The 19,227-nt window shown below is 30.3% G+C and overlaps 1 protein-coding gene across 1 annotated transcript in view; it reads left to right on the forward strand.

Annotated features, from left to right (window-relative positions):
• Window positions 1-3,131: 3,131 nt before the first annotated feature.
• The window catches only part of LOC129218840 (telomere-associated protein RIF1-like), a 64,459-nt gene continuing 48,363 nt past the window's right edge, over window positions 3,132-19,227 (forward strand). The window contains exons 1-8 of the mRNA XM_054853165.1: window positions 3,132-3,163; window positions 3,761-3,919; window positions 4,455-4,495; window positions 8,955-9,058; window positions 10,387-10,478; window positions 15,353-15,539; window positions 16,001-16,093; window positions 17,923-18,061. Coding sequence (XP_054709140.1) covers window positions 3,132-3,163; window positions 3,761-3,919; window positions 4,455-4,495; window positions 8,955-9,058; window positions 10,387-10,478; window positions 15,353-15,539; window positions 16,001-16,093; window positions 17,923-18,061 — 847 coding nt within the window. The remainder of the gene's footprint in view (window positions 3,164-3,760; window positions 3,920-4,454; window positions 4,496-8,954; window positions 9,059-10,386; window positions 10,479-15,352; window positions 15,540-16,000; window positions 16,094-17,922; window positions 18,062-19,227) is intronic.

The following is a 19,227-nucleotide window of genomic DNA, read 5'->3' on the forward strand; positions in this document are numbered from 1 at the left end:
TAAGCGCTGCTGCATCTTCCAGTAAATTAGAGCTGTATTCTGAAGTTGAACGGTTTGTATTGTTTTGGCTTAATGCATGATTTTACTGCTTGGATATTACTAGTTTTGTGTTGACCATTTTTCAAACCTTTTTTATATTTCTATCTTCTGTAGTGTAGGAAGGGCACAACACTAGGGTGCGTCTTATTTTTGAAGATGTTATTTTTTCATGAGGCACCCTCTCATTTTGTTCCTTTAGATGAAAAAAAAAAATCACATATCATAAAAATAAAAATTGAATAAAATTTAGAGGTTGCTACCGTTGCTTCAAAATTTGAAATCTTTTTTTTTTTTTTGCATCGATTATTATAATATTTATTTATGTTATCTTTTTGTCATTAATTTTAATTAGTACTAAATTAGATTGTTAGTGACTTTGAAATTATTTCATATTTTATTAAATCATGTTAATTAACTGTAGCTACAATCAACTCTCAACCTCTTAACTAACTGTTGGTTAGCAACTCAAAGAAGCACAAGTTGTCAGTTAAGAACTCAAAAAGAAAATTAAAAGTAAATATAATCAAACAGTAACAATAAGTAACAATAATCAAAAACGAAATTATTGGAATTCATCATTAGATTATTTGCTTGACCTTGCTCTTGCTGATGATACTTTACGCAAGATTTCACTTCCAGGCAAGAAATTATTTCTAACTGAAAGAAAACTAACTAGGAGGACAAGGCAAAATTGGTAACAAATAAATTTCTATTTAAAAAGCAACAGAACTTGCGTGAAAAGAAGAAATTTTGAAAGAAAAAAATCATGAAAAATCTGAATCAACTGTAGTGAAAGTATTTTTTTTAAGCCTCTGTTGTAACGGAATGTACTTTGACTGATTCTGAAGAACAAGAATTTGCAATAAAATTTATCTAGATTTGATCTTTTTTTGTTGAAAATCATTTTCACTTACAAGAAGGACTGTTGCTTCAAGTACTTTTATCTGACATCTATGTGTCATTTCTGAAGAGAAAAAAACTCCAAATTGGTCTCTTTCTTAAAGAAACCTAAAAGAACAACTCCTAAAATGAAACACTGAACAGCAGATGTTGTAGAACTAAAACCAAAGGGAAAAAAAATAGAGGATTTCATTACTAATATTCAGATTTTTCACCATAAAGGTCTTTTCATCAAGTTTTTTTGAAGAGATACTATTATCAAATAGTTTGGATGATGAGTAACAATCAGAAAAAGGCTTGTATATTTCACATTACTAGAAACAAAGGGGAAAAAATTGCAATATTGGTGAATGGGTATAAGACTGAAATTGTATACCAATGTTATGAATGGCGTAGTGGAACTTTTGCAGGATTTTAGTTTGACATTATTACACAGTATAGAACCATGAAATGCTTATTATTTTTTTGTATGCATAGGGAATAAGTATTTGGGTTATGTTTCTACCTTTAACCAACCCAAATTCATGTTGATGTCAAATATTGCAATAGAAAATCGGAATATATTTTTTACTCTACTTTTTCACAATGAACGTAATTTTAATCGCTGGTAGCAACCTCTAAATTTTGTTCAAATTCTATGAAACTTTTAAGTAAGTGTTTTTTCATCAAAAGGAAGCAATTAAAGGGGTGCCTCATAAGAAATTCAAAAATTTTTCAAAAAGTGCATTATAAGACGCACCCTAGGGCACACTTGTCCTTTTGCCATGTCTACTCGAAATCTTCATTTTAGTCGCATCTAAGTCAACTCAAGACATTGCAACTTGCAAAAATTATTTCATTTTGGCAGTTATTTATGGCAGTTGCTTATGAAGTATTTATATAAAAATATTTGTTTAAAAAGTTGATTAAGTACGTTTAAGTTGGATACAGAATGTGTACATTAGAGGAATTCTAATGTCGTGTAACATACACAAAAAAAAAAATGTTGCCCAAGTTACTCAAATTCAGGAAATATTTCATGCTATTTTAATGCCATATTCGTCATTATGTTGTATATATTCATTAAATTTATTTTTTCATTTTAAGCTTTATTAAAATTATAAAATATCGTAGCCTTATAAATAATATAATTCTGTAGAACATTTTTGCCATTAACACTTCTTTTACCTACTCCATTTTCATATATGTTTATTAAAATCGTCTTATCTTTATACAGTTTTTTGAAATTACTTTTTTTTATTTCAATTTTTCATTATTTATTGCTTTGATGAAATTCATAATTATTTTTAAAAAAACTGAAAGAAAAAGCTGTGTTACTGTGATTTTTCAAGTATTATATTTATGGTTCAATTGAAAAAATAAATAAATTTGCTTACAGTACTTTCATTTCCTTTTATCTTAAAATATAGGTTAATGAAGAAAATAAATGCTAAATGAGTAAATAGCGAGTTGGTGAAATGTATTTTCTATAATTAAAAAAAGAATATTGTTACTATTATTTTTTTATGTACTAATATTGTTTCTCCCCTCATGGTTATTTCCTTATTCATTTCCACATTGTGATTATGGTCAGCAGTATGTATAATCTTTTATGATCTTTGTGTAATAATGTTTGTGCACTTAGCAGCCTCGTTTTGCCTTTCACTAGATTTCTTTTCATAGATTTATAACATTTAACTTCAAAAAATTCTAATATATGTTATTACTTTTAAAAATTGCAGATGTCAAATGCAGTTATTTCAATTTTTATGTAATTTAATGTATTCATTACTTCAATTTCTATACTGTAGCTAATATGAAATTAAAAGAAAAGTTGGATTGTGACTGATGCTAAAGCTGTATCAACAAATGCACCAACTGCAAAGTCAGGGTTTCTACATGCTTTAAAAAACCCTTAAAAAGTCCAAATTAAAAAATAAATAAAAAAAAAAAAAACAAAGGCTCATAAAATGATGTCCCTTTTGGAACCTTGTACTTAAGAATATTAATAATAGTACTTTGTAGATCCCACAATATGGTTCATTTATATTTACACTAAGACTGAAGTTTAGCCATAACATCTTCAAGGGATTAGTTATACAACAGATGTTGGAAACTTTTGAAATTTGAAATGAAAATCAATAAATAACTATTCTACCTATATTAAATGGGCACATTTTTAATGTTGCTGTGTAAAATTTGTTTAATATAATATGCTATTGGTGTTATACAACATTAATAGTGAGTAAGATCAGACAATGTACTAAACACTGTGGCACAACCCAATTCGATAGATAGATCTGATGTAGTTATTCCCTTAATGTTTTTTTTCCTCTAAATAATGTTATAATGGTTTATCAAAAAAGTGTTGCATTTTGCTTTGTTTTTTCACAATTTAAATTATCCTTTTGCATTTCGGGGGAAAAAAATGCAACCAGAGAGGAAACTGATCCAATTGCATCTAACCAAGAAAGTGTTTAAGAAGTTTACTTCACTTAATTAAAATTCATACAATATTTTTTAGTTTCATGAAACTCATACTAGTTGCTTCTTACATTTTTGGCCAATGACTTTTTTTCACTGATTTACTGTGGTGTAAGGGTATAAAAGATTGTAAAAGCATAAAAATCCTATTTCAGCACTGTTGGAAAGTTTTTTTTTTTTCCTTTTTTTTAAAATGCATCTGCTGGAGCTACTGATTTTCCATTTAAAGCTTTCTGTAAATATCACTGCCAAGAAAATAAATATAAAATAGCATTTTTTCATATAAAATTTTAAAATTTGATAAAGTTACTAAATTTTAATAGCTAAAAATATAGATGTCCTAATTTTTTTATTACAGATATCTTTCTGACCAAAGTAGTTTGACTGATGCAACTTTGCAAGAGAAAGATGTTAATATTCTTTATACAGAAATTTTAAAAGATATATATAGTGAAGATCCTGATTTGCAGTGTCTTCTTATTAAAATACTTCAGACACTTATGCAGAAGAAAGAACAGTAAGTAATTTCACGACTTTTGCAAGAAGTAATGAATTCTTTTTTTATATATTTTTACAACTCTGCATAAAAAAGGTGAAGCATGAACTTCCCTTGACCCCCACCATAAAAGGCGTGTGTAGCTAGACTTGCAATAAATTGTGTTATATGATTCTGTGCTTCTTTGGCTGCACCAAAATGATTCTTCAAGAATGTCTTGATACAAGTAGCTTATTTTTGAAACTTCTGCAACAAATTAATTTTTGCATTAAAATTTTATGGCTGAGTATAATGATACATTAATGATTGGAGTACTTAGCATTTAGTTGACTAGATTGTTTGAAAACTTGTTGTATTTGCAGATATATATTATTCTTAGGTTGTTTTTTTGTATGTAAAATTTATCTGTCTGAATTCAGAATTTTTAAGAAGAATATTATGAATTCTTGTCTAAATAGGTTTGTAGCAATTCAATAGTTGAAATGTGAATTACTTTGAAATATTTTAAGCATTCAGTTACTGATTAAGTTCATATAAATATTTATATATTTTTTAGATTGCTAAATGTTGAACAAAAACAGTCTGTTGCCCAAAGAAGTAAGTAGTAACTTTATTTTATTTGTATGTAATGGAAGTAAATTTTACTAAAAACAAAAAATAGACATACTACTAATTTCTTAACTGTTAAGATGTTTGAATCCTTTGTTTGTACAAAAAGTAATTTCCAAATTTGCGGGCTCAAATGGCTTGGTTTAAATACATTTAGTTTTTTGCAAATTAGGTTACTGTTTTAATTTAAGGGGGCATTCTAGTCTAGAGGCTCAATTTTGAGGTGATTTTGCAGGTGTAATAATAATAATAATAAAAAAAAAACACTGTAACCATTTTTATTATCAATTTTTTATCAGCTTTTTATTGATAATTAAGATGCATAAAAATGTATAATAGTAGAATAAAAATTCAAAATTAAAATTACACACAGTAGAGGCCCACAAAGTGTGAACTCAGAAAAAAAAAGGTGTCTACTGGTTGACAAGATTCCAATCCTTGTGATGTTCTGAAACAGAAAATTAAGAATGATCCTTGTTAAACAAGGATGTAGAATTGTCTGGGACATAGCCGATTTGGGGGAAAAAAACACAAAATGACATCTTTCTTTTTTTTTTAAAAAAAAGGTCATTTTTGGCTCCTTTTTTTCAACTTTGGTAACTTTTTAAAAATAGTAAAAAAGAAAAAGAAAAACACAGAACCATCTACATGGGGACAATTTTGATACTATTAAGAAAATGTGTACCAAATTTCAAATAAATGGTGCATTAGGACTTGAGATACCTTGTCAACCATATTGAAGAGAAAAACGCGTTTAAAGTTTGCAGTCGCATTTATTGCAAACTGAGTGGTTTAACGGCATGCCATACTTATCTTTTTTTGAACTGCCATCTTTGCCTTATACATTGTTCCTTCCAATACCTCAAAAGCTGCATTTTTGGTAGATCTTTCAGCCATAAGAGCAGTTCTGCCTTCTTTTGAAGCTTTGGAAGCTTGTACCTCGGAGCATTTGTTACGCTGTTAATCTTGATTGCTGGCTTTTTCTTTGTCTATCTAGATGCAAATTACTTTCTCCTGGACTTTCTTTATCCGTTTTAATATTTAAAATTTGAATTTAACACTGAAAAATATGTTGAGAGAAAATAATTTATCTTAACAAAATTAACTACAACTCCGAAAATAATTCGAATTTCCAAAAATCCTCTTAGAGGCTTATCCTTAAAGGTCTAAATTTCGAAAATACGAAAAGAAAAAAAAATCATTTTTTTAGAATTTCTAGACTAGAATACCCCTTTTAAGCTTTTTCCTACCATTATTAATATTTTTGTGCTGCTTAAAGTAATTTTTGTTTTTAGTATCATAAATACAATCAATGAATTTCAAGCTTCAAAAATTCTAAATTACTATGAAAAGTACAGATTTTTTTTTAAACCACAAATGGTAAGATACTTACATTTATAACTCCCTGTCCCCCACCCCCCACCATTAAGGAAAATCTGAAGATACTGAGCTACTGTCAAAAATGCCGTACTTTTATAAAAATGACCAAAAAGGCAAAATAGTTATGTTCACAACTTTTATTTAGCACTAGTGGTATCCGCACGGCTTTGCCCGTAGTAGAGCATTAAAAGGTCATTTGGTTTAGCCTGTATATTTAAAAGTAATAGATGATAAATTTATTGCCAATTTGCTTTTGCTCGCCCTTGTTATGGTATTTGCTCTTCCATGTTATGGTAATTTGCTCGTTCCAATTATGATAATTTGCTTGGTAAAATGTTCTTAAAATTGGAATTGAAAAAGAAAGGGTCTGCAGTGTGGAAGTGCCACTGGGCTTGATATTCTTTACATATCAATGTATATTCATACTTGCCAACTCTACTGTTTTTAACGGGAGGCTCCATTTTTTCTTCCGTCTCCTGATTTCCGGTTTTTTTCAATCAATCATCAAAAAGTTCCACTTTCTTCTCAATAGATGGCACCCTTTTCTAGTCATCCACCATTTCAGGGGAAAAGAATTTTTCCAATTAATAACTCATTTAGTAAAAATTTATTTTTGGAAGTTTTCTACATTACACATGCAAGGAAGCATGTGCTTTGCCGAAAATTGCAGCGGATTTCAACCCATTGTATCTTGCAAATATTTCAATTATTTTGAGAAGTTTGAAGTTGTTTTAACATGTGCTACCCTATACCTACTTATTTTATATTCTATTTTCATAAAATATTGATTTTTTTTTTTTTTGAATATTAATAATTAAATTTTAGTAGCAACTTTTTTGGTCGAGACTATGGAATGTACAAAACTATAAGCAATTTCACTCATTACTTGGTTTCTCCTTGGTAATATTTTTTTATTTTTCTTGCTGTTACCAATTAGCTTACATCTGCAAAAAATCCCCATTTCACTTTAAATTTAGTATCCATGTTATTTAAAAGCATCTATACAATAATAATATAATAAAATAAGATGTTTGTGTGTGTGTGTGTGTGTGTGTGGTGCGCATCCTGAGAAAACGATAAGGCCTAGAAAGATGAAATTTGGTATACAGGTGTAGTTTTTGCTGAAGTTGGTGCACCTCGGGTTTCGATTTTTGATATTTTAATTAGAAAAAAAGTTATTTAATGTTTTATGATTTTTAGCACTTTTTAGTACTTTTAACCTCACAGACCCCGAACCAATCTCGCCAGACAAATATTTTTTGTACTATAGGGTCGGAAATTTAATTTTAAATATGATGAATAAAAAAATTTTGAAAATAGAGCAATTTTTGTATTTTTTTATAAATTTTTGAAAAAACCTTTATTTTGCATTTTTTTCTGGGTTTTTATATTTTTTAAATATTTTCCTGCGAGCAGTATCAAAGCCTCATTTCTAAAATTTAAGTTGGTAATAGTAAAAGCAGTTCGCCCTCTTCAGAAGAAAAAAGTTCTTAAAAATACACAATAGTTTTTTTTTTTACAATTTTTTTAATGCTGAACACATGTATCCACCACCACGCATCAGTCGAAAAAAAGCATTCTTCAATCTTCTATGGCTCTGACGTCACTACTTGGATTTCGATTCGGTATTTACGACGGAATCTTAATCGCAAACAATGTTAATCTTTTTTTTTAACTATATAGTTTACTTCTAATTTTATGACGTGATGACCACATGTTTTTCCGGCAGCGCTTGCTTTTTTTCTTTCCTTTTTTTTTTGTTTTATTTAGGGATTGCATTTATTTCTTTTTTTCATTCTCCCCCCCCCCCCAAGCTGGACGTTTTGTTGTATCTATATTACGTTACATTTCATAGTTGTGTGCATTTAAGTCACTAAAAACAGCGAGATTTTTTTTTTCTTTGTCACTTACTTTACCTTGTTACTTTTGGCACACTACGGGGAATTTTGGAGATAACTTTTTTTTTTTGCTCTACTTAAAATAAAAAAAGCGGTTTTTTGAGTGATATTTGTTTTTATTAGGAAATGAGCTGGGAGGTTAAAATAAATAGAGATAGGTTAAAATAAATAGAAATATTAGAGATAGATCGTAAAGGTAGATAGCCGGCGAAGGCGTCAATCTTGGCGTAAAAATGTGACAGGCACAAAAAAAGATAGAGATGGATTGATTAATACTGCTGCCAAATTTATTTAAACAGCCGCCAAAGGCGTCAAACTTGAATTAAAATGGTAAATGACAAGTTAGCCAAACAGCCGCCGTAGGTGGCTGCTTGCAGAAAGGTGAATGGCGTAAAAGAAGGCGAACCAGCTGGTCGCCGCAGGCGGCTTGTAATTTAATAATTTTGTTTGGAAATATGTCGCTGGTGAATCGCATATATAGTATATACTTAAATACACCGCCTGCTCGGTTATTCCATCCGAGGACTGTAGTTTTGTGCTTTTTAGCACTCATCAGCCTGGAATAGGAATCACATGAGCTGGAGGCGAAAAATCTCTTAAGGGAGCCAAGAGAGCTAAACAAACTGGTAGCTAATGTAGAATTAGCAAACCAGATGAGCGACCGCAGCAGTGGTGCGGTTCAACTCAAATATTGATGGCAACGCTAAGGTATTTTGTAGTAAGTTACTGCCCTAAAGCCAGGGCTAAGGCAGAAATACTTAAAATACACCGCCAGCTCAGTTATTCCATCCGAGGGACTGCAGTTTCTTGCTTTTTAGCACTCATCAGCCCGGAATAGGAATCGCATGAGCTGGAGGCGAAAAATCTCTCTCAAAATGAATCGCTTTATCTGTGTTCATATGTCCAGTTTCCTTTCACAAAAAGCAATACTCAGCTTACTTGTTAGATGTAAAATACTATATTAATGATTGTAAACTCACAAGTTCAATATGTATTTCTTGTAAGGAGATATTTTACATTCAGTAATCTTCAATTAATGAGTTTCGACTGTATAGCAGATATTTACTGTTCATTCATATTAGTGGTAATAAAATAAATGCATAGTTAGTTGACAAACCCAATTACTTCAGTTGATTATCCAAACTGTTCATATATTATTTCCTTTTCAGTTATCACAGATTTATTGAATCCTACCCAGAATGAAAAAGTTTTACTGAATGCCTTCCATTTTTTAATTCAAATTTTATCCTACATCAAAATGGACAATTTAATGGTAAGTGCAATTATATATATGTATTTTATTGTTACAAATTCTGTAAATAGTAATTATTTTTATGATTAATTTGTTGTAATGTGGCTAAATTTGGCGTTTGTTCCATTATTTTTCATCTAAAATTATCTTAGTAACGTAACCTGTAAATAGTTTCTTGTAATGAATATATAACCCCCTTACATTTTAATGACGTATATTGTCCCCTGATAAAATTTGTGAGTGGAATGAAAAGAAAATATGAGAAATTGGTAGAATGTAATAGGATTTTCTGGATATTTCTTTGATGAGTATAAAAGCTGTGTGACATTTGAATGAGAATTAATTTTGCTTTTTAATCGTATCAGCGGTTGCACTGGAGAGCATGTATTTAGCTCTGTTATTGTGAAGCCTTTGTGCTGTGTTTTTGTGTATTTTGATGTAAATACGTGTCCTACCATTGAGTTTACGGTGTTCAATGTTGTTTGCCTAATTGCTATGGTTAATTTAGCAGTTGTTAACTACACTTCTTGTACATAGCTGTAAATAAACCTCCTGTGTTTGTCTCAAGTACTGTGTCGTCATTTGGAAGAAAGTTTGAAGTTGCACCGAACTTGTAACATTATTTTAAAAGCATTTAAATTTGCGTGAATCAGAAGTTTTGTTGCTCTTACATAGCAGCCAACTAGTAAGATTTAGTCTTACATTGTAGGATTTTCAGATATGTTGTAAGATTGTAATGTCTTATTTGCACAATTGCCAGATAATTAGATTTTAGGTCTCTGATACAGTGACCGCCGCTTATATGAATCACGTTTGTTCTAAACAGTTTATCCATAAAGCAGCTGATTCAATAAAGCGGCTAATTCAATAAAGTTGGGTTTTATTTTGTTTTTGACAATTTGATTTCATTAAAGTGATTGATTCAATTAACCACTGATTCAATTAACTGACGTCCACTGTATAGATTTTTTTTTAATAAGTTTCCTATAATGTTACTTCTGAAGAATGAAGAACTGAAAATGAAGCCTGAGATAAATGGTTCATTGAAGTATGAAAGGCTCTGCTTTACTAGGTTTTCCATTTCAGCCATAATTGACAGCAATATAAAGTGCAAAAGAATATTTAGCATTAGAAAAATGAGGACAGAACTGTGCATTTCTCGGACTAATAATATCCTGGGGAATCTTTTAATCACTATAAAAAACTTGTTTTGAACAAATTTTAAAAAGAGCCTTTGAAAGCTGCTAACTCAGCAACCTATAAAAGCCAAGATAATTTAGCACTTTGTTATTAATTTAAAAAATATTCCTTATTATTATTTTTCAATTTAAATCTTTGTTTTGTTGCAGCTTAAAGCTGTGCTAGAAAAACTTGAAGAAATCATGCTTCAAAGCAGCGTCTCAGTTTCGGTGTATTTTTCTGCGTGTAACTGTTTTCAACGGTAAGTTGATTTTTTAAGTTAAATTCCAGACCACTTATCTGGCATCTGTAGGGAGAGCTATGGATAGCGTGCATGGAAATAGATGCTATCCAGTTCTTAATTTGCTGGATCATTTGAATTGATGCCAAAAATTTTAACAGTTTAAAAAGTTATGAATTTAACATTCAACAATATTGCATCCAGGGATAGGAATTCTGTGCCAGAAAATGCCAAAAGTTCTAGTCTGCACCAGTTTGCTACATAACCATTTTTGTGCGGTTCTGCACCAACTGCTTTTCTTAAAATCACATCCTGTTCACCAAAGAAGCACTTGCTCACCGAATTTCAATCCAAATTGGCGTGAAACAAAGTTAAGGCAGCTTTCTTTTGAGAAGAGGAAGGTTGATATGCTCTTGACAAGTCTTATAATGTGCTTGAAAAAGAGAAAAAAAAGGCGGGTTTTCCTAGTGCTTGAAAACCTTTAAAATGTTTTACAAGCTAAATATAATGCTTGAATTTTTCAGAAATTCATTGAATTATGATTAAAATTTTTGAAAAACATTTCTTTTTCTAAACATGCGTACGATGTGTCTAACACATGCATTGCAAAAAAAAATGCTTTCCGAGTTATTTACAGCTTGTAAATATATTTAATAATAGAAAATTATTTTGACACATGCTGCCATAGAATAGCTAATTTTGTGCTTTATTTAAATAAATTAAAATTATTTTTCAGAAACATCAGTGAAGATTTTATTGAGAAAAAAAATTCTTCCTGTGTTTGCGGTTTTGGTTCCTTTGCATCTTGGGAATATTTAAATTTTGTTATTAATATTATTGTTAATTATTTATAAAAATTATTTTTAGAAAATTGAAAGTTATTTTGATATATGCTACTTCAGATTAGCTTATTTTACTATTACGTGTTTACAGAGTTTTTTTTGAAAAAGTTTAAATATTAACAATTGTGCACATAATATTTTATAAAGTTGAATTTATAAGTATCACGACGTTGAGGTCTGCCAAAATATTTAGTTGTGAAATATTTTTCTATGCCAATTGCAATGGAGGTAGGGAGAACTGCTTTTTAAAATTTAAATTCTAGCTCAAGTTTTAGAAATGCGCAATTGTTTCCAGAGCTTATGTACTTTTATTATATGTAATTTGACTTAAATAAGTATTTTCAAATCTGGCTCTATAAGTCTGAACTTGCACATTTATCGACTATATTAAGTCATTCACTAAAAGCAGGCTCAAGTTCAGGCCACATTTAATTTATTTGAAGACAGTTATAATGTCTTGGGGGCTAAACAAAATTTCAAGTTGTACAGCAAGTGTAAAAAGGGATGAAAATATTAGAAATTGTTGTTCAAAAGAAAAAGATAAGTAGGAGATATGTTAAAGTCAGACCAAACAACGTAAGTAGAAGCACAAATTTATAAATTACAGCAGACACGTGTTTCGGCGTTACAGGGAACGCCTTTTTCAATGCAAAAATAATGAGCTTATGGATGAAAAGACATCCGACAAAAGCCAAGAGCAGATAAGCATGCAGCTTAAAAGATAAAAACAGCGGATTAGCCAAACACCAATGACAAAGTTATAAACCTTTCAGGAACCAATAGGAATGCAAGCAAAGGTCAGGAGCTTTCGCTTAGGTACGAACCCAGAAAGAAAGAATTCAATTGGACAAGGATTAAGCCGAAGCTTAAACAAAAAGAAAAGAAATTGTCAGTAACCGTGAACCGCAAGAAAGGAAAAGCAGAATGGAAAACCATGAAAAAAGATAAACAGAAACAAAAAATATTCGAAAAAAGGAAAAATAAAGATAAATAGAAGAAAATTGGGGGGGGGGGTGTCAATCAAGACAAAAAGGCGAAAATAAACAAAGAAAGATAGATAAAAATGAGTGGAAAAAAAAAGAAGGGGGGGGGGGAATGGGGAAAGGACAGTATTAAAGATATGGGAGCCAAATGTTAGAAAAATATGGAACTGCACTAAGATCGTTAACTAAGTTAGAACTGTTCCTCAAAATATGAAAGGATTCCCAAAAGTCATGATCTGATGAATTGGGGCATTTTTGGATAATCTGAAAAGAGGTAAAATCAAAAGAGTGATTCGAATCCCAACAATGTTGAGCAATACTAGACTTATTTAATTGTTGTTTTTTCACATAATTTTGATGCTCTTTCAAGCGAATTTTTAAAGCACGCCGAGTCTGTCCAATATAGGCAAGTTTACAACTACAATTAATTCTATAAATTCCACAACAATTAAGAGGGTGAATAGGATCTTTAAGAAAAGAGAATGAAAGTTTATTAATAGGAGAGAACACCACCTGGAATTGGAAACGTTTTAGAATCTTAGCAACCTGATAGCTTACAGATGGAAAGAATGGCAAAACAACCAAATTCTTTCTGATGAAGGTTCGGTTAAGAACATTAGTTTGGGATTTATTTGAAAGTTTTTTATAAATGGAATCAATCAAAGTTGGCGGATAGTCTCTATCAATTGCCACAGCTTTAAGATAATTAAGTTCCACTTTAAGAAGTTCCGACGAAGAACAAATATTAATTGCGCGATAAACAAAAGAATTAAAAGCAGAATATTTTTGATTTGGAGGATGAGACGATAGTCTATGAGGAGGTAAAGAGACAGCAAAAGGTTTGCGATAAACAGTAGTTTCAAAACCAATTTCTGTACGAGAAACAAGTACATCAAGAAATGAAATGCAATTATTCCGTTCTTTCTCACAAGAAAACTGAATATGAGGATCAATGGAGTTTAAAATAGATAAAACCTCATCACTCTCAAACTGATTCTGGTTCATTAGAACAAAACAATCATCAACATACCGAACATAAAATTGGAACTGCAGTTTTTGGAACAGCTTAACCTCAAAATAATGCATGTAAATATCACTAAGAATGGGGCTAAGTGGGTTACCCATAGCCAGACCATCTAACATAATATAAAAATTCCCATTAAAAACAAAAGAACATTGTTTAAGACAAGTACGGGTAAGGAAAATTAAATCCTCAATTTCCGTATTGGTGAAATGAAATTCAGAAAGTCTTCTACGAAGGCATAACAATGAACCCTCGACTGGAACGTTCGTAAATAAAGAGTTAACATCAAAAGAAGCCATAAAAGAATTATTTGGAACGAAACTATGAATTTTTTTAACAAACTCAACAGAATTTTTAATGGTAAATAAATTGTGACTCCTAAGGGGAGAAAACACAGAGACTAAATATTTTGCAAGTTTGTACGAAGCCGTACCAATATTGGAAACAATCGGCCTGAAAGGAATACCAGCTTTATGCACCTTAGGTAAAGCATAAAATCTAGCACAATTAGCAATAGATGGAACAACAGAGCGTTTAACATTTGAAGGAATAGACTGAACAGACTTAACAGCAGATGCAATAGTTTTTAACTCTTTATCACTAGGATCTTTAGAAATTTCAGCATATGGCCCAGAAGAAATCAAATCATTAGTTTTATCAACATAAGATGATTTGTCAAGAACAACAATTTGGCCACCCTTGTCAGCTTTGGTAACAACCAGATCAGAATTCGAAACTAAGTCTTTAACAGAACGGCTAACAGTATTAGCAAATATAGGTTTAGAAATTTTCGAGTTAAAGTCAATATTAGAAGCTATAAGATGCCGAATCGAATCTTTTTGAGAGGAAGTTAAGGCACTAAATTTAAAAGCTTTCTCAACAGGAGCAATAAGCTTTGAAAAAGAAGGATTAACACTCACAGCAAAATTATCATTACATTTTAGAGCCTCAATTTGAGAATTACTTAATGGAACGCTAGAAAGATTAACAACAACCTTCTTATTAACAACAGGTAAATTATCAAGAGGAACGACATGAGAAGATTTACAAAGCATAGCTAATTTCTTTCTCAAAACAATTTGATGTTTATCAGAGGAACGAAGGGTTCTAGACCAAGAATTTCTGTCAATAATGTTAAAGTTCGGAATGGAATTAGAGTTGTTTATTTTGCAAGAGAAAATAAAATAACTTTATATAAAAATTAAAAATTTACAAGAAGAGCCACTCACCTCGACTGTTAAGACCAGTGATTGATCGTAAAATTCTCTGAAATCTAATGAAATTAGTGATATGAGCATTTTTTCAACAGTAATTCAAGCAACATTGTTGAAGCAATTTGATCATTTTTTTTCTCCTTTTTAAGCATTTTATTTCTTTAAATAAGAAATGCGCTTGATAAATCACAGAGGTAAAACTTAAAGTTATCTATCAAAAACTAAATGCTTAAAGGAGCATTTAGTTTTTGATAGATAAACTAATTTTTTTTTTAATTTTTGTTATTAATTTTTACTTTGCTTTTATTCATTTGTTTTACAAGTTGCTTGGTTGAGAGTATTAACTATATGCCAATCACCTATCACATTAGATTTTCACACATTTAAATCATTTTTTAATTCTCAGTCCTGTTTCATTGTTAAAAATATATTTCAACTTTCATTGAAATTCACTGCTACAAATCTTCAGTTTTGCTGCTACAATTCTTGCGTGTCTGCTCCAAATTTAAGTTTTGCTACTACAAAAATCGCTCCAAATTTGTCTTCAGTGCTTCCCACATCTGTGAATCTTTTGTCTCTTATACATAATTTGGCAAGTTTTTCTTTGCAGTTTGTTACTGTAAAGGAAAACTTGTTATATTATACTAAATGGGAAATGGAGCACATGTACTTTAAAAGTGAAATGAATTTTAAGAATGTCATGTGATTTTGTAATATACATTTTAAAATGCTACTGGTATTTATAATATAACCATTTATTGTCATTTTAATGCTTTTAAACTTATGAATTTCAACAGAAATTTATCAAAATTTCCTCAAATTAAAATTTTAGGATAGTCAAAGAGTATGTGTCCGAAGTTGTCAATTTTATGCCGATCTTTATTAAAATGGTTTTTTTGCCTCTGGTTCACCCTTCAACTAAAGTGAGAGAAGTAGCAGGAAAAACTTTAGATTTATGTCCTACAAACTTGATGTTCTCCCAAGAAGACCTTTCCTTTCTACTGAAATTTATAAAAGAGGTATGTGCATTCAAAGATGTCTTGTTTCAGTTATTGTTTTTTTTTTTTTTTTTAACACATTGTGATTTAAAAAGAATTTTTATTGCCCTAAATTAAAGATAAATTTAACTACTGATTGTTGGGTTGCTAATTCCTTCCTTTAAATTTACCAAATTAGGAAAAAATGGGGGAGGAGGGAAACCCTATCCGCCTTATTTAAACCCCATAAAAATCAAAAGAACCAATAAAAAATAGTAAACATCCTTCCCCCCCCCCTAAAAAAAATCTTTGAAAAATAATATATATGATGTGAGTACTGTGATTTCTACTTTGTGTTAATTTTTGAATTTTTATTGTTTTAGGATAATTTTATCTAATTATTTTTTATGCTTTGAAAATTTTGTGTGATAAATATTTCCTAGTTAATTTTTTAATGTTTCTCTGAATTTTATTTATTGCATGATTTTCTTTCTTCTTTTTAGATATTGCCCAAAGATCTTGTAGTTTTATTCAAAGACAAGCAAGAGCTGTATGTTTTGAAAATATGGTCTACTGTTGTAACTATCCTTGGAAAGGTATGATTTGAAAACTTATTTTAAAAATCAAATCTTCCTTTTTAATTTTAATTTATTTTTTACCAATAACTTGTTTATTTTTTTATTATTAATTTACTTTTTATGTTTTCTTCCAAATGTAACTAAGTAACTAGCAGTTCCATTGATACTTTTTTCTATTTATCTAATGAATAGAAAAATGTATTGATTGCATAAAATTTTTTGAATGTGAACTTATCTAAGTTTTGAAGTATGCTGCATCTATTTTGACCGTTTTCGGAAACGTTTGTCTGTCAGTGTGTATGTATGTGACCGATTTCTTGTTCCACTGTAGTAATAAAAAGTACTGTATGAAATCGAATGAAACTTGTATCCTCATGTGAATTTGTACTGATTAGTTTTTGGCCCTCAATTCCTCCAAGGTGGTGAAGCAGTTGAATGATTTCTTTATTATGTGTGACTGCTATATCTGGAGAAGTAATAGATGGATTCAGACAAAAATTGGTAAAAAGTGAGACCACAAAGGGTACAGATGCAGGCTCGATTTTGGCGCTAAAAGCTCCAAGAGGAGTGGAGCATTCGAACGACTTTTGCTTGCTCAAGAAGATCTTCCTTAAGAGGTTTTCCATCTCCAGCTCAGTCACTTTTCTATGCCAGGCTGATGAGTGCTAATAAGCACGAAACTGCAGTCCTCGGCTGGAAATGAGTGAGCTGGAAGTGTATTTCATGTAGTAAAGCAAGGGTTCAAACAAAGATTTGCTTTGTAGTTAGGCCTCAGGAGGGAGAAGTGCTAATTATATTTTCTCCGTAAATGTGTTCAAAAGAGCTGTTGCAATCTAATATCTTTTCCCGTTGATTGTGACTGTTGTATCTCAAAGTAGTGCAAGAATTTAGATCAAATTTGGTATACAAGTGAACTTTAATAGAAGCATGCTGATTTTTTTTTTTTTTTTTGCACTAATCACTACAAGAGGGATTGATTTTCGTTATTATTTGTTCAAGTTATGATCAATGTGGTCAAATGAACATTGAAAGATGAATTAAATTCAAATATTTTCTGTTTTCGATCACCCTAAGAGGGGCCAGGAGTTACAAGTCAAACAGTGTCAAAATTTCAATATCTTCCAAAAATGCTGTTCTGTTTTTTCTTATCCTTATAAAACTTTATTTACCAGAGATGTTTATTAAAATTTTAATTGACTGCAAAACAAAATTTATTATATATAAGACTAATACAATAGTACAACTAGTTTTACTTTATGCAAATTAAACATGGATAGCTGAAAATGTTTGAAATTTATTATGTCATATCTGAAGTTTTGAGAAATTGTTTTTTTTTTCATATCTGAATTAAATGTTTTCTAAAAGATTTTCTAAGAAAATAATTTATAAAATCTCTTTCTATGAAAAATAGTTCTCTGATTATTTTTAATTACACATTCCATTTGGAAAATATTTTTTTAAAAACAGCTAAAAGCCTTGAGTGAGGCTCACTTGTCCAAAAAAAAAAAGGAATATTCATAACTTTCTTGGTCTCCAGTGTGAATTATTTTTTGCTATATTGCATTATTTGCAGGATGTAAGATTTTAAGAGCTTACCATTGCTACTGGTAAAACTAGATATAATACTCTTCATAAAAATTGATGTTCCCTCTGTTATCCAATCATGCAATAAAAAGCACATTCATGATTGTAAAATCTTGCAACAATAACTGAATCCCCTATTTTCACATTTCAAGTGTAAAATTTTAGAATTCTCAAGTCTCTTGTGTATAATTTTGTATGTTTCAAGTTTACTGAATTGTCTATTAAATGTCAGTTTTTAATTATTTGTCTTTTACTGATTTTAGAATCTTCATTCAAATCTGTCTGCTATGACACCATTCTTTCAAGTGATTGAAAAAGGCTTCAAATCATCTAGTGATAATGTATGCATAGCTGCATTTGTTGCATGGAAAAGCTTAATTAGTAATTTTGCACTTTCTGAAGGTAATATTAATTGTTTGAATATTGAATAAATATTAAGTAAATTAATTAAATTTACATAAGATTAATACGGTGTAATCCCATTACAACAAACTTCAAGGAACCGCAAATTTTGTTTGTTGTAACGAGAATTTCGTTATAATGAAATTCAAGCAACGTACTAGAAATTAAATCGGGACTGAAATTTTATTTCATTGAAACAGAAAATTCATTGTATTGGTATTTGTTGTAACAGGATTTCACTGTATTAAGTAAATTTAAAGGAAAAGACCAAAATATAAAATATACCTTTATGAAGATGTTTCTTTTTCTGCTTAGCTTTTTCCTTACAATGTGTTACCCAGAAGACAATTGGGGTATTTAACTATTAAATTTTTTTTTTAAATTGTAGCTCTTTTATTTCCTAAGAAAGTCATATGCAGCACAACCTGGTTTGTACAGACTAACTGGGACCAAAGGTAATTCAGATAAACCACAATGTAGGTAATATGGGCATGAGAGCAAAACATATTCTTTAATAAGCTAACTAGGATCGTTTCTTGCAAACAAACATTTCACTCATAGTTCAGCTACAGTGGTGTCGAACTAACACTCCAAGTACCCCATGTTGTTTTTTTAGATTACTTTAATTTATTGTACAATCTATGCAGGAATTGTACGTTTAATCAAAATGAACAGTGAATATTCTTGGTTCCATTCTCTCTTGCCATCATAATTCAAAATTGTTATTTCGTGAAGATGAATTTTTTGAACTCTACAAATTTGATCGGGATAAACTGGATATCCAGATAAACTAGGTTCTACTGTGCTCTGAAAAAGAAAAAAAAAGAAGAGTTAATATATTTAATTTAATACAAACATAGTGAAAAGCCACTTCCCAACAAATGAACACCCATTTTTCCAGTTTTAAAAAAATTCACCAAATAGCATCAACTGGTAAGCTCAAAGTCATGACTGATGTTTTACTTGTTGAATCAAGGTGAAGCTTGTTAGAGAAACATTTCTTGGTCTGGGGAGGAGATTTCAATATCACAAAAATGGAAACTTTTAGCAAGAACTAGACAGTTGTAAATGACACAGCTGGCTGAAAGTCTAAACTTAGGCAATTTCAGTCTAATGACAGCCATAACTGAACATAAAACATAAAATTTACTTCAGTGTGTTGAAGA

The sequence above is a fragment of the Uloborus diversus genome, chromosome 1 (assembly GCF_026930045.1).
Source record: "Uloborus diversus isolate 005 chromosome 1, Udiv.v.3.1, whole genome shotgun sequence".
NCBI classification, from domain to species: Eukaryota; Metazoa; Arthropoda; class Arachnida; order Araneae; family Uloboridae; genus Uloborus; species Uloborus diversus.